Raw genomic sequence first — 24,364 nt, forward strand, 5'->3', positions numbered from 1 at the left:
AGAAAAACTCTGTCCAAAATAAGAAGTATAGCCTAACTGGTGAATCTTCGAGAAAATTGCCCATTTTTCACACGAATAACGTAATTCACAAGGGAAATCTCACTTCAGGTCAAGTCAATACAAACGTGAATCAACACAATATTTAATAAATATTTCATAAAACTCAAGAAAACCGTCTTATGGGGGTCTATTCGGATTTAAATTTCAGTGACGCCAAGGACGCCAATTAATATTAAAAGAGACATAGTTTAGTCTTCTTTTTTTAGTTTTTCTTTTCTTTTAATTTATCTTTTTATCTTTCTTTTATAATTTTAAGTTTCCGGAGATCTTATCTTCATTTAGAGAGCGCAAACAGCCTTTTGGCTATGCGCTAACTCTACAAAAAAAACGCACTCTTCATCCCTGTGCCTTTGCGCTAGGTTTCTGCCATTGTAACATTTAAAATGTAATTTTGTAACATCAAATGTTTGATAGATTACACAGCCAGTGAAGAAGCATTTCTGCCGTTTGGCTTCGGAGGCTTGTTATCAACGCTAAGAGGATGGCAGACGCATGAGAGGGTTTGATATGTAGAGTTTGAATAAATTACTATTATTATTATAAAAATTTTTAGTACTTCATCACAGCTAAATAAGACTGAAGTAAACACAAAGTTCTGTTATATTTCTCGTAGGCAATTGCTCACATTGTAGTTTTAACAAATCAATTTTACCTCAAATCATATAGTCAAAATTTAACGAATTTAGTGTTAAAATCTTCCAAAAAGAACAAATATTTAAATGGAATTCATTATTCATCAAATATTGGAACAAAAATCCATCATTTAAATCAATTTATTTTTAGTGTCCAAATTTACCCTCAAAGTGTCCAAATTTAGAAACTGTCCAAAATTATGAGCACTTTCCCTATCTGAATCTCTCAAATTCGAACGACGACGGATGAATTCAAAGTGTCAAATGTGAGGATATGTTTATAAATTCGTGTTATGTGGATGATTGAGTCTCATATTTTTCTGCAGCTTCCTGAATATTTAACCACAAAGCTTATAAAATTAAAAGCGAATACGTCACCATGAAAATTTGTGAAAAATATACGGGCATTTCATTCAAAGTAGAAATTAATTTCACATAAATTTCGTTGCTTTTGAAAATATCTTTCAAATTTGGAAGGCTCTACAGTAGACATTGAAAATCACGGATTCGAGCATTCCGCAAAGCTGGGACGCTTGGTCACTACTTTAAATATAAATTCTGATTTGATTAATTTTAAAACAGTTTCACATTGCCTTATTCCAGTATTTCTTTTTATTTGCTTATTAACGAAAATAAAGTAAATGAAGTACCATCTGAAATTCTTGTGCACTGCCCGTATCGTGTCATTCATTAGGGGAGACTGGGGCAAAAAGTAACAAATCGAAAAATTCAATATCTTTCAAGATAAAAGAAGATAGCGACTTAAAATTTTTCTATAGATAGCCTCCATAGACCTTCTTCAATGTCGTAAGTTTTTTTTAGAATTTCAACAAGGAATTTAGAAAATAAAAATTATTGAAATTTTTAGCCCTATTTTTGAAATATTTTGCTTACAGAAGATATCAATTATTACCTACTTATTTTCCAAAATTGATGCACTAGTGAATATTTTCTAAATAATATGGATTCTTTGAATACGAATCCTCTATTTATTAGGTGAGATTCTTAACAATCTCACCTACTATAATCCTAACAAAATTTCATGTCGTCCGATCGACCTCAAATTTGGCCAAAATGTGTTTCGCCACTTCCTGATCACGAATATATATGTGGCTATTTTACGTTCCCGGCCGGCCGGCCGGCCGGCCGGCCGCTCTTTGGAGCTTAATAGCTCCTAAACTAAAAAAGATATCGACTTGCGGTTTTCGGCAAAGGTTATATATCGGGTGAAAATTGCAACTTGGTGCATTGACCCCCCACCCCCCACCCCTCCTTCCGCCATTTTGAAGACCCCCCTTTTTTTGTTTTCTCAATAGCTCCGCCCCTATGGCATCGAGCGGGCTCAAATTTTAGTATGTTATAGCTGGGCCTTAGAGCTTTCCATCAATACCAAACTTAAGGTCCCCCGACCCCCCTGACCCGAGCTATAAGGGTCCAAAAAAAAATTCTTAAAATGCCCATAACTCCGGTTCTAATTGTCAGAATTTAAAAAGTGAGGGCTTTTTGGAAAGCTCTCGTGAAATGCCACTTCCCCTTCTAACATCGCAAGTTCATAAAACCACCGCTAGGGGCGCTATTATTAAAAAGAAAATTTTTAAATCTTATAAGTTAAATAACTCAAAAATTCCATTGTGCATCGGGCTAAAATTTTAGTATGTTGTAGCCGTTGATTATACCTATCAAACAAAAAAAACCTTAAGTCGATCCATAACCCCTGACCCGAGCTATAAGGGGTCAAAGTTCGAACATTGACCGGCCTCTATCTCCGGTTCTAACTAACATAGCGACCTAAATTTTACCTTTTTGGTTTCGTCTCAATGAGCACTTTCAGATGGAAGTTCAAAAAGTCACCACAGGTGGCGCTGTGATAGCGTCAAAATTAATCGAAATTCAAAGTCACTTTTCTCAAAAACGGCATTGTGCAAGTTAATGAAATTTTAGTATGTTGTAGTCCAGTCTAGGACGTTTCCAAAATGGTGCGTATGCGCGCTGTGGTTTCAATAGAACCGGAGATATGAGGGGTCAAAGTTCACGAAATTCAAAAAATCATATCTCCGGTTCTATGTGACCGATTTTGATGAATGAGGGCTTAAACGAAAGATCTCACCAAATGCTACAACTTTCTAGAATATTTGAACTTCGTGGGATCAACACCAGGGGCGCCACAGTCGAAAAACCAATTTCAATATCACATAACCTCAATTATCTCGACTGTCGCTGAACCGATTTTGATGATTACTTCAACATAATTGTAGAGCACATTTGTCTCTACATTTCGTCCATACATCATTTTCCACTCAGACTACGCTATCACTCAGATTTTGCCGTTTAAGTGTGAAAAAATTGATTTTTCCCATAATAACGCTTTGAAATCACTCAGATGCCAATTTGACTGCCTCTACTCCACCAAGACACTTAAAATATGGTTTTAAATGGAAAGTCCCACAAAAGACAACAATTCTTTGATATAGTTGAAGTTCAACAAATGACTACTTGGGGAACTCTGGATGAAAAAACGAGTTAAGAAACAAAAAACCTCGCTTATCTTGGCTTCTGAGTAATCGATGAGTTCAAGTTCTACGGCAAAATTATAGAGAACATTCTGGTCTACATTTCACCCATATAACACTTTTCTATCAGTTCATCCAAATCCTTGATATTTTGGTTTAAATACAAAATTTGTATAATTTCACGAATTTGATTCAAGATAACTGAATGGCGTCTCCCAACTTCAGCTCCAAATCGAATTTGCATGCACTCCGAGTTAGCTCACGTTAAGAATCTCACCTACATAAGCCGGTTAGGATTATCTGTCCCTTTTAGAATTTCACAAAGGTTCTTCTCTTCAGAAAGTCTTTTATTAAAAATTGCCATTTGGGGTAAAAAGTAACAAAAGGTACAGAGCAAAAAGTAACAAAAAGCGAAGCAATTTCTGATGTCTGAAACGTCATCACCATGTCTCGCCGCTTGCTGTTTCCATTGGTCAAACGATTTACAGTCTTTTCTGTGTTTTATTCTAAAATAGCTTGAAAAGCGCTTTTCTCGTTCAGATAGAGAAAACGGTGTTTTACAAAGGTGTAGATGTATAAATTTTCTATGAAAATGTGTCCTCTATGTATTTTTTTTTTCAAATTTACGAAAGCCCGTAATGGATCGAATCAAAATATGGTAATACTCCATGTCTGGTACTATTTGCCCCAGCATTTTTGAGAATGGTCACAAAATTACCTTTAAGAAAACGACTTGATATAAACGTATTTCCATACAAAATAGAGGAAAATTACTTTCACAAAGTTGTAGAGCGGTAAATTTCCTATAAAACTGCACTAATTAGAAATTTCTGAAGCGCTCGAGTAGCTTGTAAAAAAAGAAAATATCCGTTTTGTGACTTTTTGCCCCAGTCTCCCTTACAACTCAATTTACAGCAATATCTTCATTTTTTTTTCCTTTGTAAAAATCAATTCCAAAGAGAGATTTGAACAAATATATTCGCATACATCTTGGCGCATTGGAAATTTGAAATTGATAAATGTTGAAAGTAGGCACTTTGAATGATCAGCATAAAAATTAATTTGTGGCTTCGCATACTTTCCCTTTGGACTCTTTCTCCGGATATTGCTGACCTAACACAGTATAACCTCAATAGGGATTGTTCACCCCATCAAGAATTCAGCTGCATGAATGTGAAAAAAAAGCTGGACATCTGGACAAAGGGATTCCCCGGGAAGGAAATTCAATGGCATAAAAGGGGAAATGAGAATTTTCAGTTGGTATTTTGATCTCTGTTATTTTCACAAGTCAGAAAAAACTATATACAACATTTATACTTTATTTTTGGGTATGAAAGAGGGGACTAAAGTTTATTCGTTGTATAGAGTGGGGCTCTGTCTCTCTTCCACTCTTTTGTCGTCTGCGTTATCAGCCGGCGCAGAGTGAAATTCATCGAGGGAACTTTCATTTGAGTGTACACAGGAAAGTGAATCGGGTGTCTTCGTAAAATTGTGCCGTATTCTGACGTTGATATCAATACTCTCAGAGACACCAAATATAAAAAAAAATCTACTTCTTTTTTTTCCACTGCCATTCGCATACATACAAATTGATATGCTATATATATAGATATTACATAATAATTCTCTCTTATCACTGTCCCAAAGTGAATAATTCTCTACGTGTAATTGTGTGTGCTATATATATTATCTGCTGCCCCATCAATACTCCGTTGAGGTTCGACAACACCCAACACAAAGTGGACTTCTCACTCTATTCTTTCCAATTAAACCAAGAAAATATATATAACTTTAGACCACGTTTTGCCCTAACAGTTGAGAATAAAATATAGACTAGCGAGGAAAAGATGGCGATATTTGATTATTTTGGTGGATTGTGCATCGTTATTGTTATCGTACAATTACTACGTATCGTCTTGCCCTGGATTTATGAAAACTTCCTTGGACCATGTGTATTTGGATGTCGAGTTAAATTGAGTGCAATGGGTGAATGGGCGGGTAAGTTCAGTGATTCCAGAGGTCATCAAAAAAAAAAGTTTTTAAATTATCATAAAAGTGAACTAGAAAAGTGTTCATTCAATGCTCCCCAGAAAAAAAAACTCTTCAAAAAAAAACTATTACCTTCTTCAGGACATTTGTACTCCCCCAAAGGCACTTCCTACATCAGGTGCTACTACTCTTAAAATCCTCCTTATCACTTCACCACGGTCACAATCTCTCGTTTTAGAGGGCAAAAAATTTACAATTTAATTAAAATCACACAAAAATAAACTCACACCATGATGAACAATGATTTGAACTTATGGTAATAACTTCTTTTCCCTCTGTTTAACATTTTTTTTTACTTTAAATACACACCGTGGCTGTTTTTTTTTCTTCTTTTCTTTTATGTCCCGTACTTACAATCCCCAACACACTAAAAAAACCCCTTATTTCTGCCCCAAAACACACACCATTGACTTTTAATCGATATTTGTGAATTTTTCCCTGCTACGTCTTCCTTTTCTGCACAGCCAAAATACTGCCAAAAAATTTATTTTAATTTTAAATTAATCTAAAAAAGGTGAAAAAAGAACTGATAAAAGAGTGACTCGGAGAGAAAGAGATTCTCTCACTCAGTGAGTTTGACAAATTAAGTGAAAAAAAAGCACCACCACATTATCAAAGACCTCTTTCTAATCTGTAGAGCCTGGCTTTTTTTCTCCTTCTCGCGCACTTTTCTCCCTATTTATTCCGATTGTCGGTTCTTATCAAAACTTCCCAGATATTGCAATCAATAATACTTTCATAATTTACAAGTAACAGATAGGAAATATTTTTTGAGTTGAAATGGTAGACAAATTAAAATCACACTGCACTGATGAAGGTCACCAAAATCGATATCTCAGACTGTTTGGTCCATAACAAAGTGAAGAAGAATCGGCGTAATGCCATATTTAACTTCAATGAAAATAAGTGCATAAATCTCAAATGTTTTAAAAAGATTTCTAAACTCAATTTTAATTAAAATTACAAATATTCCATTAGAAGTCTTCAACTTCGTGAACTTTTACGTAAAAAACACTTATGGCTTTGGTTCTAAAAACTTAACTTGTTCTAGATAATTATTGCACATTTAACGGCCTTCAACTTTTTCCAATAAAACACCAAAAGGAGTTTTCCTAAGGAGTCACTACAGTAATGCCCAAAGCACAATATCTTTTGTTTGTAAATATGTTTTCAAAATTTCCCATGAGAGAAAACGAGATAACTAGATCTCTGTTTCATTCACTCACATTGAAATGTCAAAAACATGTTTACAAAATAAAAGTTATTGTGCGTTGAGCATAATATGCCTAATGCCCAGCACACAATAACTTTTGTTTGTAAACATGTTTTCAAAATTTCCTATGAGATAGAGCGAAATGACTAGATCTACATCTCACTCACTCTCATTGAAATGTCAAAAACATGTTTACTAAACAAAAGTTATTGTGCGTTGGGCATAACGCACAATAACTAACGCACAATGTTTACACATGTTTTTGACATTTCAATGAGAGTGAGATCTAGATCTAGTCATCTCGCTCTATCTCATATGAAATTTTGAAAACATGTTTATAAACAAAAGTTATTGTGCGCTGTGCAATATAATATAACTATTCAAGTTTGCAAAAAAGCAAAAATAATATTTTTATTCATTACATAAGTGAATCCCCGGATTAGCACACTTAAATATAATTGACTCATTTCAATCTTGTACCAGCTGGGTTCTTCACTAAAAATTTTCTAGCCGTGATATTTTCGCTAATGACAGCTGGTTGATTGAAAACATTTATTGTTTTTTCCTTGTGAAAAAAGTATTTTAAATCCAAAGGTTTAATTAAAAGTGAATTAGCGAAAAGGCGGCCCAGTTTGTTCATGCTGACTTATTTCAGTATTATCATTATTTTATAAATTTTCTTTAATATTTTTGATAATTTTTTTTTTATATTATGTTTCTGAATGAAACAGTGAATAAATCTATGGATTTATAAGGAATAAAAAAAGACTTTCATAAGTCCAAAAACAAGCGTTTAAGTAGCACTCTTCGGAAAACGATCCGGATACCCCACCTTACTATAAACATTTTCGTAAATCATTAAACAAAACCAAGAAAAAAATCTCGCATGAGGACTCCAATACAACATCGTTATTTGTTAGTTAATTAGAGCAACAATACGCCAGCAAATTCTTGATAGATCCGGAAGTTACCATAACTGCCTATGTGTCAGAGAACTGTTCTTTTTTTGCCGCGAAAACTTGTTGTAAATACGTGCGGCAAAAACTTACTTTAATTTTATTCTCTACTAACTAGCTCTTGCTTTCGAGGATTAAATAATGTTTTTTTATTGAAGAGAATCTTCGCAACGATATAAAAAAATGAAAATATTTTACTGTCCCAAAATTAGTAGTTTTGAAAAATTTCTAATCAATCTAAAATTAATTTTAATCAGTAAAATTTAAAAATTCACTTAATAAAAGACTGTGCTAAATTTCGGACATCTTCCAATACTTTGTTCTTTTTAATTCTGTAAAATTTTTGGCTTTTTTCAATTTCTTGTGATTGTGCAGTGCTAATGTTGAAAAACACTTGAAAAAATTCCAGAATGGCAAGGGACTTCGAGAAATTTGATGTCCGATATAGCACACAAACCAACATCTATGCATTTATTCAATATTAAACGCACTATGTATAATTTTTGACAAAACAAATATGATAAAATACACTTCAATTTGTATTAAAATATTAAATTTCAAACTTAGGATTTTCGGGCTTATATATGCACGATGTCCGACTTTTGGTACAAATCTCCTAAAAATTCTCCTTGTATGGAAAATACCAAAGTGAAAAAGAAAAATGTGAATAAGTAGAGCATGCAAAGTAAGATCGCGAGTACAAGCTGGCGAGATAAGCTTTCTCGGGGGATCACTCGCCGCGATCGAGTGAGAAGCTAAGGGTCGAGGAATTGCTTCTTCGAGTTGAGAGATCAAAACTTCGATTGTTATGCTCAGCACCTGAATGAAGAAAGATTCCCCAAAAAACCTATGCAAACTATTATGAGGAGACCTCGACAAATTCAGGATCTTGTCTTGGCGCACCATTGGATCGAACCTGAACATCTTCCTGAATTGACGGAGAATCGGAAGGCGTGTTCTGTTAACCTCAATGCTAGGGGCCCGCGAGCCCAATACGAATGAACGATTAGAAATGATAATGATGATGATTAGGGATACCAAGGGAGTAATATGAGGCAAATCGGACAGATAAATCACCATGATCAGCTGATCGACGACGTTGAAACCCCATGATCGACTGTTCGACGTCGATCAATATTCATGATCGGCTAATCGAAACCCAAAGTAAACTGTGAGTGCCAGACCTTTTAACCTCGTGTAAAATCGTGGCAATCGATAGTTATTATTCCACTCCAAGAACTTAGAAGAACATGTTAAATAGTAGAGCGATTGCTCTATTACGGAAGAGTCCTGAGTTCGAACCTTCTTGTATTAAACGTATTCTAAACCGCATCCAAGAAGCCTAGCGAGATAACCTAGTTCTCATATGGAATTTGTTCTTTTTTCTATTGTTGTGAAGTTTAACTTGTTGAAATCAAAAACCATTACCGGAAAATGCGAATGGGCCCTTATAGACCGATTTGAACCTTAAAGATTTATCTCAGAAGTGAGAAAAAATGTCCCTTGTGTAGCACGCATGCTACAGATCCCATACCAGAACATGGAACAGAACATGCTACAGATACCATACCAGAAGCACCCATTATCGCCAGCCTCCCGGAATTGTACCCCATTGCCCATTCCAAAACAACCTCGAATCTAGCGTCCTCCTCGCTTTGCCGGTGAATACTGACTGAGGATCCAATTCGATTGTGCCTTCGGAATAAATCGTCAAGCACTCACAACCCCATCTAGCGGATTTATAACGATATCATAACTTGAAGTTAGCCGCCGTTATAGCACCCCTCAAGTTACCACACCAGCTGAACAGTAATTGTTACTGTAGACTTAGAAGAGTCTTCCTCAAGACAGACTTTCTCCTTCTAACAAATAATCTCTGCTAAATCTAAAGTTCCTACCCAAAGAATCACATTTCCCCTGAATTGGTCAAGCCTAACCAACCTTTTTTTCCCTCCATGACCAATTTCCTGATAACAGAAATGAACGGCAAAGTGCGATAAAAACAGCCACACATTTCAGTATAATGTCACATTATTACATAGATTAAGAGCGATGAATAATAACTCCTTCTGCACCAAATACAGAAATTTTCAGCTAGAGATCAAGTTCAAGCCATCCAAAATCCCAAAATAACCAACCAAAAATTAATAAATAAATAAAAATTCCCGTATGACCTTTAATCGACCAATTTTCTCTCTGGGGCAAAAATGCAATTTCTCTTTCAGAATTGATTGAGTGGCATGTGTGTGAATATTAAATATACAATATCTTCTCTTTTTCCATACACCGTAAAAAATTTCTTTTGCTGACAACACAACAAATCTGCTAAAACTCTTATATATATAGTTGTGACTGGTGCGACTGAAGGTATAGGAAAAGCATACGCCAATGAGGTAAGTTTCTTCACACTCTCAGAGCACTTCCAACAAAGTGCAAAGTAAATGAATAAAGAAAAATGAAACATGAACTTGAAATAATTGACCAAAGTGAGAGAAAGTGCACAAGACTGATTCTTTTTACTTCACTTTTTTTTTGTCAAGCAAAACACCAGCAAAAGATTCAATGAAATATTTAAGAGAATTATCTTTAGTTAATCAATAGTATATTTGCGTCTAATATTAACACACAAATACACAAGAATAGACAAAAAAGACGGCAAAAGAGAAAATTTGTAATCTTTTTTGGTGCTAACCATCATCTGTTGATTCACTCATAAATGCTAAAAGAGAGACAATCTTTCTGAGGTAAATATTTTTACCGAAGTCATTGTTTTCACTTCCCTAACATTAATAAACATTAAAATTATTTAGTTTGATTTCTAAAAAAAAACTATTATGATTGAAAATGTTTATAAATAAAGCATTGTATATTATTTGATATTTTTTTCACCAGGAATAACAAGAAATATTACTTTTCAACATCATAACAAATATAATTTGATGATCATTATAATTTGCAAACAAATTCCGTGTTAATATTCAAAATGAAGAAAAATAAAACATTAGTGTGCTTATGATAATTTCAATTAGAAAGATACATTAACTTTTGAGGAAAGATTCACGCTTAAATATTGATGAGAAAAACTGGTTAGGTTTTTTTGAGGAATGAACAGAATTAGTTGAACTATAGATTTTATCCCCTTATTCGGCCAGAGTTATTCTAAAAAGTGAGGTTATATTAAACATAACCTCAATAAATATCACTTTTTCTAATAAACTTTATCATTTTTGGAGGAAAGTAAACAATCTGCATGCCTCTGGTAATTTTCAATACAGTAGAGTCTCGCTATAAGCCATCGCTCTATAGTCCACAATTTATCGACCGTTGATTTCAAAACACTGATTTTAAGTTAGGTTATGTTTTTTAGTATGCGACATGCATAATTATTTTAATATTTTTGGCAAACTTTGTTAAGTAGTTGTGATAATTGTGAACCAGAATGAAGAGAGCGGGGACAAGTACCACAATCGCAAAGAAAGTGGAAGCCGTCAAGCAATTTCAATACTAAAAATCGTTGATAATTTTAAAAAATTACATGGACTATAGTGCGACCCAAAAGTGTCAAATTTGAAACCAAATATGGACTATAGCGAGACTCTACTGTATTCTTATTGAAATCCATCAAATTCGAATTTTCTAGATTAATGCAAGAAATGTTTGAAGGTGTATGAGGTTATGCTATGAAGTGAGGTTATGTCAAAAGACAACATCAATATAACCTCTGAATAAAGGAAAAAGCTTCGCTGGAAATTCAACTATCTTGATCAATAATTAACCTTGTACAGGCTGCCAACCCAAACTTTGTACGTTAAATAACTACTGTTTTAACAGATTCAAAGTCCCTTTGAAATTAGTATTTCTTAACCTACTTCGGTCAAACTTAATCTAATTTAAAAGGTTTTGAAAATCTAAAAGCTGAATTAAAACCAGCAATAATAAAATATCAAAACTAATTATTTTAATAATTTTGTTTGCAATGTGAGGTTATCCTTTACTTAAAAAAAACTTTTTTTTTTAAGTAAAGAACTTTTTAAAGGTTCAAAAAAACTAAAACATAGTAATTAATTTTAGTATTTTGTTCATTAGATAAACAAGTCGTATAAATTTAATATCTAATTAGTTTGGGCAATAAACAATCACTTAAAAAAGGGAACAAATTAAAGAAAGTAAGTAACACGCAATGTATTTCAAATATTTCCATTGTCCATTTCCGATGCCAAACTCCATAAAAAAAATGTGGCTTTTTACGCCAATTTGAAATTCTACACCCATATTTTGATTTTTGGCCCATTTTTAACTTATAGAAAACTTATCAATTATTTTTAAACAAAAAGATAATTAAATTCTATGTCATGCTATCACTTTAGCATAATATTGTACAGAAATCTAACAACGAAGCTCTAAACTTAAAATTGACGTAAAAGCCACTTTGGATTTTAAAGTGGTAAAAGTATTAAACTTCAACCTCAAAACCTCAACATTCTTTCGTTAGTTTTGATAAATTTTGGAAGCAATGATTGTAATTTTTCAAATTATTAAAAAATTATACGTCAAATTGAGTTTGAAATTTAAGTTTTGTGGTCTGATTTTATTTTTTATGGTTAGGTCAAACATAACCTCAAATTCCAGAATAGCCTTTTGACAAAATAAGAGAACCCGGTCTAAAAGAAAAGCCAAAGAATTTAAGCGTAACTCAGCCGCTGAATTAAAATATTACGACGAACATAGAAGTATTTTTTTCATTTAATTTGAACTTAAACATAAACTTCAGTCAAGATAATTTTTAATTGTAAAAATTCATATGGAACATACTTTTGATTATTTTGAGCAGAAACGTTCAGCAGAGTTTAACAAATGCAGATGATTTGGTTCTTTTTGGATCTTCCGAAGAAGAGCTTCAGCGCACACTTGACCGATTTGTAAATGTTTGTGCCGAAACAGGTATGAAGGTGAACGTGGGTAAGTCGGAAGTAATGGTGATTTCCCGACAATCTGTGAAATGCACTCTACATGTTAGTGGAGACTCATTGACACAGGTGGAGAAGTTCAAGTATCTCGGGGTGTTATTCACGAGTGATGGTAGGATGGAGGCAGAACTCTCGTCGCGAATCGGTCAGGCTTCTGCAATAATGAGGGAGCTTGGCAGAAGCGTGTTGAGGAAGGTCGAGCTTAGTCGATCGGCTAAATTATCGGTTTTCAAAGCTGTGTTCATTCCTATTCTCACCTATGGTCATGAGATTTGGGTAATGACCGAAAGGGTAAGATCGCGAGTACAAGCTGCCGAGATGAGGTACCTTCGAGCGGTAAAGGGAATCACTCGTAGAGATCGAGTGAGGAATGTGGCCGTTCGTGAGGAACTAAGAATCGAGGAGCTGCTTCTTCGGGTTGAGAGATCACAACTTCGATGGTATGGACATGTTCAACGCATGAATGAAGAAAGATTCCCCAGAAAAGCTATGCAAGCCATTGTGAGGAGACCTCGGCCTCGAGGCAGACCTAGGACAAGGTGGCTGAATCAAATTCAGAATCTTGCCTTGGAACGCCTCGGGATCGAACCCGAACATCTTCCTGAAGTGGCGGAGGACCGACAGGCGTGGGCTGCTAGATTGGATGTCATGGGCCCGCGACCCCAATAGGGATAAGCGGTTGAAAATGAATGAAAAAAAAAAAAAAAGAGTTTAACAAAAAATCAAAAATAGATTTTAAAAAAAAATTATACATAAAAATAATAAATGTATGTATATCTCTTCAATTTATAAAAAATAGTACTTTTTAGTAAAAAAAATATATTAATATCATCTTATGTAAATTATAAGACGCAAAGGAGAAAATATTATGATAATCGTTGAAAATGCTTTTTTTTTGATAAATATTACTCTTATGGCGTCTACACATTAGAAACAATTTTCGTCAAAAATTGTCCTTTTAAAAAAAATTGACGTTTCTGCCTACAATGATAGGGGAAATTTTCTTTAAAAAAAGCATTTTGGAAATCTAAAGTTTCAAGGTTTTGGAGTCCAACTATTTGTCCGTCTGATCCGTCCGGCTGTCACGAAGCCAAGTCCGGCCAAACGCTAAGAGATAGCGACTTGGAACCTTCGTAACCCCCCCCCCCCCCATAAGTTGACCCTGGGACCTGAAACCATAAACATGCCCCTCATTTTTCCCCCAGTCCTCCTCTTCCCCCCCCCTAAACCATGTTTTTCGGATTACTCTAAATGGATTAGGATATGTTTTACAGACCCTAGCGCGAAAATTTCGTCCAAATACGAAAGCATCGTAGAATCATTCCAAACAACGGATTTTCAAGGTCAAAGGTTAGAAAGGTACTAGAGACAACCGAATGTTATAATATTTGAGCTCGTTGGAAAAATCTTGGAAGTCGTGACAAGTCTGAACCGGTTCCAATCGGTTGTGAACCGGTTATAAATCTATAAGCGATTTTTATCGGAACATCAAACATATTACTCATAATGTGTATTTTGGGCAATGTTTCGAGTGATTTATAAGTTTCAAATTTTTCTTGTTACTGCTCAATTTTAACTTTTTACTTCTCATATATACAATGCCTTTATAAATCATTTCAAATTAATTCTGAATCGATAAACGGTAAATAATGCGGAAGTACTTTTGAGGTATAGCATCTAAGATACGAATTTGAGCTTTTCGCTATACCTGGGACGCTTTTGGATATATTTTAGAGATTCCCAGGTGGACATTTCGTCCACACTGAAAAAAAAACAGGGTGCGATTAACCTCTTTTCCTCGTAACTTTAACACTTTTTAGGTCTAAAAATATATCAACATTCTTTAATGTTAATTTTACACCTTTTTATGTGTAAAATTAACATGAAAAAGGGTAACTTTAACCTGAAAAGCATCGAATTTACACCGATGTCGGATCAATAATGAAGAGTAAAATTAACACTTCCGGAATGTTATTTTAACTTTTTTAGATTTCTTTCAGTGCATGTACGAAAATACCGTTGAATCATTCCTAATAACGGTTTTTCAAGGTCAAAGGTTAAAAAGACACTAGAGAACGTATTTCTCAACCGAATGCAGTCATATTTGGAATCGTTGGAAAGGTCTTGGAATTTCAGACAAGTCTGAACCGATTCCAATCAGTTATGAACCGGTAATTAACCGATTAAGAACCGATAATTAATTTTTGTCCAAAACTCCATTTCATTATTAATATTTAGCTATATTTGGGGATACCTTGAGTGATTTATAAATCAGTTCGAATCAGTTGAGAACCGGTAAACGTTAAATGAATCGAAAGTACTTTTGAGATGTAGCAACAATACCAGCGTATATTTTTTTAATTCGATTACTTATTTAATTAATTTTGGCATTAGAAAACGCTCTATTTAAAAAGGAAATGCTTTTAATTCGACTATTAATGGTTAAAGAGGTAAACTAATTGAATTTATTCGAATAAATAAAATATGATTTTTATATGAATAAAAATATCTTCAATTTTTAAAGAGAAATTAACTCGAGACATTTAGTATTTTGCATTTTTCTTTAAATTGTGCCAACTGTGACATTGACCTAGAAGTAACCCAAGATGAAAGAGGAATATTACAACCTATCCTATGTGTCTTAAAATTTTGAAATCAAAGAAAAATCTTTTTTTTAATCTATTGCAAAATTTTTAATAGAAAAATTAATAATATTCTCTGTCTTGTGAATACTGCCTCACCTAGTCTTTCCCAAAAATTACCGACAAGGAAAAATTGTCTCTCTTCGGCATCAAAATGATCACCCTCAATCACTCAAAAAACAACAATCAAAATGCTAATGAACTCTTCTCAAAATTATCAATAACAAAAAAAAATATTTCGCCACTTACCCAGTGAAATCGCCGTTTTGCCAATTGAATCTGTAAGAAAAAAAAATAGAGAATTAAGATGATTCACAATATCACGAGAGAATCAGAGAAGAGACTTTTTTTATCGGGATTAATAAACACGCACTCTCTTGCTTTTTAGAGAGAAAGTAGATCATGTAATTAATATTTTACCATTCTTTATTTTTCTTTTAATAGCTAGCCAAGAAGGGACTAAAAATTGTCCTGATCAGTCGATCCCTGCCCAAATTGGAAACGGTCGCCAAGGAAATTGGTAAGGCCTAATTCCTTTTTTTTCTTTTTAATTGCTTTTGGTCTGTTAATCCTAATTGTTTTTTTTTGTGTGCAGAGTCTAAGCATAAAGTGGAAACAAAAGTGATCGATGTGGACTTTACGGGAGGACCTGAGATTTACACAAAAATCGAGAAACAGATCCTTGGACTGGAAATTGGGATACTGGTGAATAATGTTGGAATGAGCTATAGCTACCCGGAATACTTCCTTGCCATCCCAGATCGTGAGAAATTCATTGGTAATCTTGTCACATGCAATGTTCTCTCAATCACCGGAATGTGCAGAATGGTGATGCCGGGAATGGTCGAAAGGAAACGCGGGGTTATCATTAATGTAGCATCAATAGCTGCTAGAATTCCCAATCCCCTGCTAACAGTCTACGCAGCCACTAAGGCTTTTGTGGACAAGATGTCTGAGGACTTGCAGACAGAGTACAGGAAGGATAAGATTGTGGTACAGTCAGTGATGCCGGGATTTGTGGCTACAAACATGTCCAAAATCAAAAAACCCACCTGGATAGCCCCGTCAGCTGAGACGTATGTCCAGAGTGCCATCAGGAGACTGGGAATTGCTGGCCACACCACCGGATACTACCCACATGCCCTCATGAAGCTAATCATTGACACAATGGCTCTCTTTGCTCCCGTTACCACTCAGCGTCTCATCCTCTCCCAACTGACCAATATTCGCAAGCGTGCCCTCCGCAGGAGCACCAACAAGGTGACATAATCCCCTTTATTCTCTACGCCACCCCAAAAATCCTTCAGGCTTCTTCCTAAGCCTCTTGCCATTAATTCCGGGGAATAACTTATTTTTCTTGGGTTCAGGGATATTTAAAAAAAAATCTGGTGGATTTCAGCACTTACCCCCCACGCTTAAACTCTAACGAACTAATTATTATTTGGCTGTAATACCTCTTTTGGATCAACCAAAGATAACTGATAAAAGAATGTTGTAACAGATTTCGTGGGAAAGTCCCCCAGAGAGAGGATGGATTTTTGTGAAATAAAAGTTGTAAAATGGAATGTTTGGTTATTTGGGCAGTAACACGGTGATCAGGTAATACCCAATGGAGTAGTATAGCACAGCATACATCCCTTCCCGGATAACAATTCCCGGAACCCCAAGAAGCCAAGTGGTGAAAAACTAACGCTACCATTTTGTCCCAAAAAATTCAGGAGGAGTCCATTCCTGCAGATGAGGAAGAACCCAGTGGACAATTGGTGTTGGACATCCAGCCGACTACAGTGATGTGATTTGGTGCACCAGAACGGTACCCCAGTGTCGGAAGAATCCCAAAAAAGGCATTTTTCACCACCATCAAAACATCAACATAACCTCAATGTCCCAGAGCCCCCAATATTTTCCCAACTTATTCCCGTCAATCCTACCAAAAACCCATCAATGCCCCAATGTATTCACATTCCCGGGGTAGTTAATATGCCATTTGTATTAGAAATAAATGTGAAATTACCTTTTTAGACACTTTTTTCTCACTTTTTCTCAACACTTTGTCAACTCTTTCACCACTTCTTGAAAATTTACTGTCAGAGCTGACACTGTCCTGCGACGCTCACCACCAACTTGCAGCAAACTTCACGACTACTAATTTAATTGCGCGGAATGTACTAAAAAATCACCCAGTAACAGAAATTTCCCTGGAAGAAATCCCCACTCTCTTGCTTTTCCCAGGAGAATCTGTGGAAATAACTCCGTTGACTTTTCGGGAACATCGTGAAATCGATAAGAGGGATTTTCTGTGGCGTATTCATTTGCAGTTTGATCGTGAAACAAACAGAGTTACTAAAACTTTCAATCACTCCAAGGATTATTAAAGGAACAAAGGTAAGCATCAGCTACTAGACGCCCAGTGAAAGCTTTGGAAAAGCGCCCCAATTTTTGCCAAAATTCCCCTGTTTTGTGCGCATTTTTGTTTTTTTCGGGGAACTTTCTTTGTGTCCGCTCGTTTTGTGATAACAAGGTCACAGCTATTGATAAGGGGTCGCTCTGTTATTCCCAGAATTCACAAAGGGAAAAGCCTGAGAGTTTTGCAATATGCTTAAGAAAAGCCTATAAAATGCAATTTGTAAAATCAGCTGATTCACTCCGTGTTTTGCTGACCTTCGTTTTTTTTTTTAAGTTCATCGTTCATTCACTACGTTCACAACGATTTTTATTTTTTACAAGAAGTGAGTCACTAATTTCTCTAATTTAAACAAAAAAACCCAAAAACCGATAATGATTCACAACAAAAAAGAATCTTTTAATTTTTTTTGTCTTGCAGCTTCAGAGATAAAGAATATTTTCGCTGATGATTAATTCAATTTTAGTATTTTGCAAACAGATCCCAGAAATATTAAACAATTTAATTAAAACACTCCATGTAAAAACTGCTCCATGGTTTATTTTCTAAATTTAATGAATAATACCATGTTTAAAAAATTTAATCAATTTCTGGATTGAAAAACAAACATTTGTTATTTTGCAAATGTTTCAATTTTTTGATAGGACCTTGTTCTCTTGTTCAATGATAAAGCACATAAACAGCTCAATATTTATTTATTTATTTCTGTTTATGTTGTAGATGTAGAGAATGTATGTTTCAATGTTTACTCGTCTGATTTTATATTTTGATTTTTCTTAAGATAATTATGCAAAGAATGATAAAAGTGAAAGAACTTTGCAGATCGGGTTTGGCAGTAAGTCTTATGCCCTAGACCTAGACACACTTACGACTTAAGCCGAGAGACGCCTTAGTGGAAAATGATTGAAATGAAGTTTTACCATTATGTAGAATATAATTACTCTAAGGGCCTCGACAGACCTGAGGATTAGCCGAGAGACGGCTTAACGTAATTATATTAGAAATAATGGTTAAAGTGCATTTCTATCATTTTCCACTAAGACGTCTCTCGGCTTAACTCGTAAGTGTGTCTATAGGGCATAATCCGTCTCGATTAAAAATAAATTTAAGCCTCCCCGACTCCCCTGATCCGAGCTATAACAGGTCAAAAATTAAATTTTCGAATGACCGTATCTCCGGTTCTAATTATCAGAATTTGAAAAACTGATCTTGACCTGACTGTATTTTCGGTGTTTGTGAAGATACACTCAGTCCCGGCATTAAGTCCTACGGGATTATGAAACTGACGGAATTATGCACATACAATTATGCAAGTTTGCCTACCCTTGGGAGTCAATTTATGAAATAATTTTTGAAATACGCTTGAATGTATACTTGCGACGCGGGAAATTTGAAAACACTATGCTTCTTTTTCAGAATAAAACTTTAATTTCTTTTATTAAGGTAAATTTTTTAAATATTCTAACCATTTATTGAGGAATTCTAGCCAAAAAGTCCTGTTTGTTAATGCATTTCTATTAAACAGTTGAATCTTTTTGTTTGAACTACTTTTACTCCGCGCGAAATTCGTTCTACGGAGATTTACTGAAAAGAAATAACCTGTGGGTATGCAAATTTTCTCGATGCTTAATGCCTTTTTGCGCGTTTATATTGGTCCCGAAAATGTGCATAATGCCGGGATCTAGTGTATACTGTATCATCTGAGCTATAGTTGTAGAAACGGATAAAATTGGCTCGACGCTACTCTTTCTTAACCCCAAAAATTCATCTCACAGTCGAATTTTGAAATATTTCAAGTTGCAAGCATCCCGCATTGCACGCACTTCGAGATCGCCTGTAAAGAATCTCTGCTACCATAAGCCTATCTGGGCTTCACTGTTTTTGATCTTAAAGCCTCTACTGCGGAAGAAAAATTGGATCTTTTTGCGGAAAGAGCAGCCTTAAGGCCTCTACACACGACCAGCAACTTTTTTTTCAAATTCTTTATTCCTTTTTAAGAAAACCCCCTTTTAATGAAAAAAACAATTTTTGACAAAAAATTGTTTCTAGTGTGTAGACGCCATTAAGCATGAGACACTTAAAATAAACGATTAAGTTCAACGTGTGAATTTTATTTCAAAACGTTGCTTCAAAAAATTTATTAGACGTACAGCCTAATTTTAGTACCAAACTACAGTAGAGTCTCGTTATAGTCCATATTTGGTTTCAGATTTGACACTTGGGTCGCACTATAGTCCATATAATTTTTTAAAATTATCAACGACTTTTAGTATTGAAATTGCTCGACGGCTTCCACTTTCTTTGCGATTGTGGTACTTGTCCTCGCTCTCTTCATTATGGATCACAATTATCACAACTACTTAATAAAGTTTGCCAAAAATATTAAAATAATTATGCATGTCGCGTACTAAAAAACATAACCTACAGTAGACTCTCGCAAATTCGGCTCTTTTAAGATCGAGATACTTTTTAATTCGGGCAGCGGTTACATTTGAAAAAAGTTTGTTGTCATTTTTCAAGTTTGATTATGATTATCAAATGAATCAAATATGCTCAAATTTGGAATGGTTTGTCTTAGTTTTGATGTGATTTTGCATTATTGAGGGATTTTCATGCAATTTACGATATATATGAGTGTGTAAACTCAATATCTATATGCACGTGAATAAAAAATCGTTGTATTTCAAAAAATCTACCGCCCGAATTTCTCTCTAATTCAGCTGACATTTCGGTCCCATATGCCCGAATTTGAGAGAGTCTACTGTAACTTAAAATCAGTGTTTTGAAATCAACGGTCGATAAATTGTGGACTATAGAGCGATGGCCTATAGCGAGACTCTACTGTACATAAATCAGAAATATTTTATATCGCTCCTTGGAAATTACAAGGGGCCAACTAATTTTCGGCCATTTCTCAGGAGACAGTATGAAAGATTGAACTTTGTGTAAATAAGTATCTCAATTTAATGACTGAACAAAAACAATTTATTTCTTTTTTATTTGTATGAGCACTAATATAAACATTGAAACTTTTATATAAACCTTTCATGAGTTAGCTCCTTGTCGTTCTAAATATGATGTGTAAATTTTGCTGAAATTAGAATGACAAAGTATCTACTTGCTTGAGTTAGTCCCTTGTTTCACAAAAATTTGAACGATGAACATATTTTGTGCCCCTTTACTTCAAACAAAATTATGCAAGTAATCAAAAAGATTAAAATTTTGAAAAACTTTTCTAATAACGTTTTTATTTTTATTTTTAATTTTAAATTTAATTTAAATTTAATGACATATCATCTGAAAATTTATTAAATTGTCCTTCTAAGTGCATTAGAATCTCAAAATCGCAAAAAAAGTGAGTTGATCCCTTGTAATTTCCAAGGAGCGATATATATATTACCATTATTGCATCAAAATAATTTTGAAACGTAATTTTGATGAAAACTATTCCAATACAATGGTTTGAGACTTAAGGCCTCTACATACTCGAGAAATGTATGTCCATATTGAAACAAAATTCCCTACTCTTGTGTGGGAGGTAGTCTTCAATATGAACATAAATTTCTTTAATATGTAGAGGTCATTAAAGCCTGTGCACATTGAGAATAATTTTCGTCAAAAATTGTTTTTTTGAAGGAAATTACCTGCAGGTCTGCAGGTGAAAACGTCAAAATTTTGTCAAAAATGCATTTTTACGAAAATTGCTTCAAATATGTAGAGACCTTTAAGGATTAAAAAAAAACTATAAAATTGAATATCTGTCGAAGAATATGAATCACAAATTCCCCAAATTGAGAAATAAAAAAATTAAAGATTAAATCACCAATTAGAGACCAATCTTACCTGAATATTTTCTGTAACGATTATAGTTCTAAAAGGTCCTCCCAGCTAGCTTTAAATTTAAAGAAATTTTAAAAGAGTTTAACATCGCAGCGAGCAGTTGGCTAAAAAAGACAGCGTTTTCAGCAAAAATATGCTGAAGACGCAGCCTTTTTTAGCTAATTGCTCGCTGGCATCACCATTTCAGCTCCTTTATTGTGAAGTTTGTCATGTTTAACTTAAATTCTCAAAGAAATTTAGCACTTTAAAATTAAAGATATTTGTCTGAGAGTACGAATCAGATTTTAAAGACTCTTTCCATTTAAATATCTCAGAATTGAGGAGTTTTATTGACAAAATGATAAAAAATATTTGGAAAATTTTGGGGGCACAATTTCTGCAGCCAAAGATACCGGAAATCCTTTCCCCTGAAATCAATTCTGTTAAATTCTGTAACTATTATGGATGTTGCTTTCCAGTGGAAAATGTTTAATTTTTCGGCAACTTAATTTTAATTGTCAAAAAATTTTCGTCAAAATGGAGCATTTTAACGAAAGGCATCTAGACTGGCAGCAATTTTCGTCAAAAAATGCTGTTTTGAAGGAAATTGCAGTGTTGTTGGTGGAAACATCAAAATTCTGTCAAAAATGGAATTTTTGTTTGTAGGAAGAAACGTCAGAATTTTTTAAAAATGGCCGTTTTTTGGCGAAAATTTTTACAGTAGACTCTCTATCAATCGGGTATATGGGGCAAAATGTCATCCGGTTTAGCGATAGAATTGAGCGTCAAAGCCTTTATAAATTCCACAAAAAGCGCTCAATTATAAAGAATCACGATAAAATAGGGAGAACTACATCGAATTTGAGCAAATTACCTTCATAATTAAACGTGAAAATTGACAACAAAATTTTTCGCCCGATTGAGGAAGAGCCGATTGAGTGAGAGTCTACTGTACTAGTGTGTAGACACCATAAATGCCTTAATTTACTTTCACATATGTACAAGTGATTTACTTCAAAAAGCTCCATTTTGACAAAACATGTCTCACGATCAGGCCATAAAAGGGCGTGGCCTAAAATTTTCTTTTCAATTAACATTACAGAATTCTTTTTTCTGTATATTGCACGATATGTAAAAATAGAACTATTAAAATATAATTATGCCAAATATAATAGAATATTTTCTCTTATTATTCTCAATTATTTAAAGAGAAATAAAGCACTATTCATATCATTTCAAGCTTTTGTTCTATTTTTTTACGTGAACGACCCAGTTAGTGTTTTTCTTTCTTTTGCAAATTTCATTGTAATTTTCAATAGAATTTCCAATAATAGTGTTTTTGTTTGAAGCAAAAATAGCTATTAATATATAAATTTTGCAATCTAGCAGAATGTGGCGTTTGATGGTGTTTTGCCTGCTGGCCACAGCATGGGCAGATGATCCAGAACATCCCCTGAGTCAGTCATTTATTGATATTGTCAATGAGAAAGCCACAACTTGGCGAGCTGGTTCCAATTTTCCCGAACACACTTCCCTAGCGTACATTCGGGGATTGATGGGAGTTCATCCGGATGCTGAAAACTTCCGGCTCCCTCCGAAACTCCTCCATGAGGAATATGATGATGATTTGCCGGAGAATTTTGATTCTCGTGAGCAATGGCCAAATTGTCCGACAATCAATGAGATCCGTGATCAGGGTTCCTGCGGATCATGTTGGGCTTTTGGGGCTGTTGAAGCCATGTCTGACAGATACTGTATCCATTCCGATGGCAAAAAGCACTTTAGGTTTTCGGCTGAGGATCTGGTTTCGTGCTGTCATACTTGTGGATTTGGATGCAATGGTGGATTCCCGGGAGCCGCTTGGAGTTATTGGGTTCACAAGGGATTGGTGAGTGGAGGACCTTTTGGGTCCAATCAGGGTTGTCAGCCTTACGTTATTGCTCCCTGTGAGCATCATGTCAATGGAACCCGACCATCCTGCGAGGGAGAAGGGGGAAAGACGCCGAAGTGTGTAAAGAAGTGTCAGGAGAGCTACAATGGCAGCTACAACGATGACAAACGCTATGGGAAATCCTCGTATTCGGTGTCGCGTCAAGAGAAGCAGATTCGGCTGGAGATCTTCAAGAATGGCCCAGTAGAGGGAGCATTTACCGTATATGAGGATCTGCTGAACTACAAGGAGGGCGTCTATCAGCATGTTCATGGAAAACAACTAGGAGGACATGCCATTCGTATTTTGGGATGGGGAACAGAAAATGGAACACCATACTGGCTCATTGCCAATTCCTGGAACACCGATTGGGGAGACAATGGCTTCTTCAAGATCCTCCGTGGGCATGATCACTGCGGAATCGAGGGCTCCATTTCAGCAGGACTTCCAAAATATTCTTAAATTCTACAAAAAAATTATCAAAAATAGACTTTTTTTCTGCGCAAAAATAAAAATGAGCAGGTTTTGATGAATTTGTGAGCCCCATAAACAAATTCGGCAATAAACATTTTTTACAGATTCTGGTTTCTGAAATATTATTTTTCAATTTGTTTTCTTCTGCCTAACTTTCTATTTGTGAAAAATCAGGGCTTGTTGGAAAGGTATTGCAAATATCTACAACTTTTCTGCACATTCAGACTTTGAAAGATGACCGCAAGAGGCGCTTTGAGAAACTTTCCTAGAAAAGGTTGAGTATACTTTGTGATTTGTTCATAAATTATCTAAAGACCAATCCATTGATAAACTTTTCAAATAATTCCAATCTTGCTCAAATTTTTAAAAGAATGGTTTAAATTGGACCGGAAAAATTAGATCAGACAAATTTCATTAAATCAAAATTCACATCCCTTTCTTTCTTTAAAGTTTATGCTACTCTTTTGGATTCTTCTTTTGAACATCACAACAAATTAATTTAGTTCACTCAAATTTAGAGTCCGAAAGAGTAGGATAGACTTATGCAAATCTTTTGAGAAAGGGGCGCGAATTTTGATTTCATGAAATTTTACCGGTCTAATAGGTGTGCCGCGGGCATAGGTTTGACCAGTAAAAATGTTGAAATGATCAGTGAAACTGTAAATTCAGCCAGTAAAAAAATCAAATTTGTTCAGTAAAATAATATCA

General features: G+C 34.8%; 3 protein-coding genes across 16 annotated transcripts in view; 2 read left to right on the forward strand and 1 right to left on the reverse strand.

Annotated features, from left to right (window-relative positions):
- LOC129807402 (protein Gawky-like) overlaps window positions 1–17,169 on the reverse strand; it is a 43,715-nt gene extending 26,546 nt beyond the window's left edge. For 4 of the 13 annotated variants that reach the window (XM_055856640.1, XM_055856646.1, XM_055856639.1 and 1 more), the window contains exons 1-2: window positions 17,044–17,168; window positions 15,279–15,308 (exon numbers count right to left, since the gene is read on the reverse strand). The gene's annotated coding sequence lies outside the window, so the exon portion shown is untranslated. Of the gene's footprint in view, window positions 1–5,323; window positions 5,885–15,278; window positions 15,309–17,043 lie in introns of those variants that run through there. The other 9 variants (XM_055856636.1, XM_055856633.1, XM_055856643.1 and 6 more) reach the window with 3 other exon arrangements.
- On the forward strand, window positions 259–16,594 carry LOC129807406 (very-long-chain 3-oxoacyl-CoA reductase). Its single transcript, XM_055856652.1, has 5 exons — window positions 259–1,688; window positions 3,516–5,200; window positions 9,767–9,813; window positions 15,474–15,549; window positions 15,625–16,594. Exons 2-5 carry the CDS (start codon window positions 5,050–5,052, stop codon window positions 16,296–16,298), a joined length of 948 nt encoding a protein of 315 aa, XP_055712627.1. The 5' UTR covers window positions 259–1,688; window positions 3,516–5,049; the 3' UTR covers window positions 16,299–16,594.
- Window positions 17,170–17,216: 47 nt separating the features above from the next.
- Window positions 17,217–23,776, forward strand: LOC129807405 (cathepsin B). Of its 2 annotated transcripts, none has more exons than XM_055856649.1 (2): window positions 17,217–17,414; window positions 22,639–23,776. In XM_055856649.1, exon 2 carries the CDS (start codon window positions 22,643–22,645, stop codon window positions 23,642–23,644), a length of 1,002 nt encoding a protein of 333 aa, XP_055712624.1. In that variant the 5' UTR covers window positions 17,217–17,414; window positions 22,639–22,642; the 3' UTR covers window positions 23,645–23,776. The 2 variants fall into 2 exon arrangements, with proteins under 2 accessions (XP_055712624.1, XP_055712626.1); XM_055856651.1 differs by having other exon boundaries at window positions 22,642–23,776.
- Window positions 23,777–24,364: the final 588 nt, after the last annotated feature.

The sequence above is a fragment of the Phlebotomus papatasi genome, chromosome 3 (genome assembly GCF_024763615.1).
Source record: "Phlebotomus papatasi isolate M1 chromosome 3, Ppap_2.1, whole genome shotgun sequence".
NCBI lineage: Eukaryota > Metazoa > Arthropoda > Insecta > Diptera > Psychodidae > Phlebotomus > Phlebotomus papatasi.

What these genes read in the sequence shown, in the direction of transcription:
- LOC129807406 (XM_055856652.1), top strand. Translation starts at nt 5,050, where the DNA reads ATGGCGATATTTGATTATTTTGGTGGATTGTGCATCGTTATTGTTATC. An exon ending in TGCAATGGGTGAATGGGCGG is followed by an intron (nt 5,201 to 9,766) that starts GTAAGTTCAGTG and finishes TTATATATATAG; the next exon opens with TTGTGACTGGTGCGACTGAA. An exon ending in AACGGTCGCCAAGGAAATTG is followed by an intron (nt 15,550 to 15,624) that starts GTAAGGCCTAAT and finishes TTTTGTGTGCAG; the next exon opens with AGTCTAAGCATAAAGTGGAA.
- LOC129807405 (XM_055856649.1), top strand. Translation starts at nt 22,643, where the DNA reads ATGTGGCGTTTGATGGTGTTTTGCCTGCTGGCCACAGCATGGGCAGAT.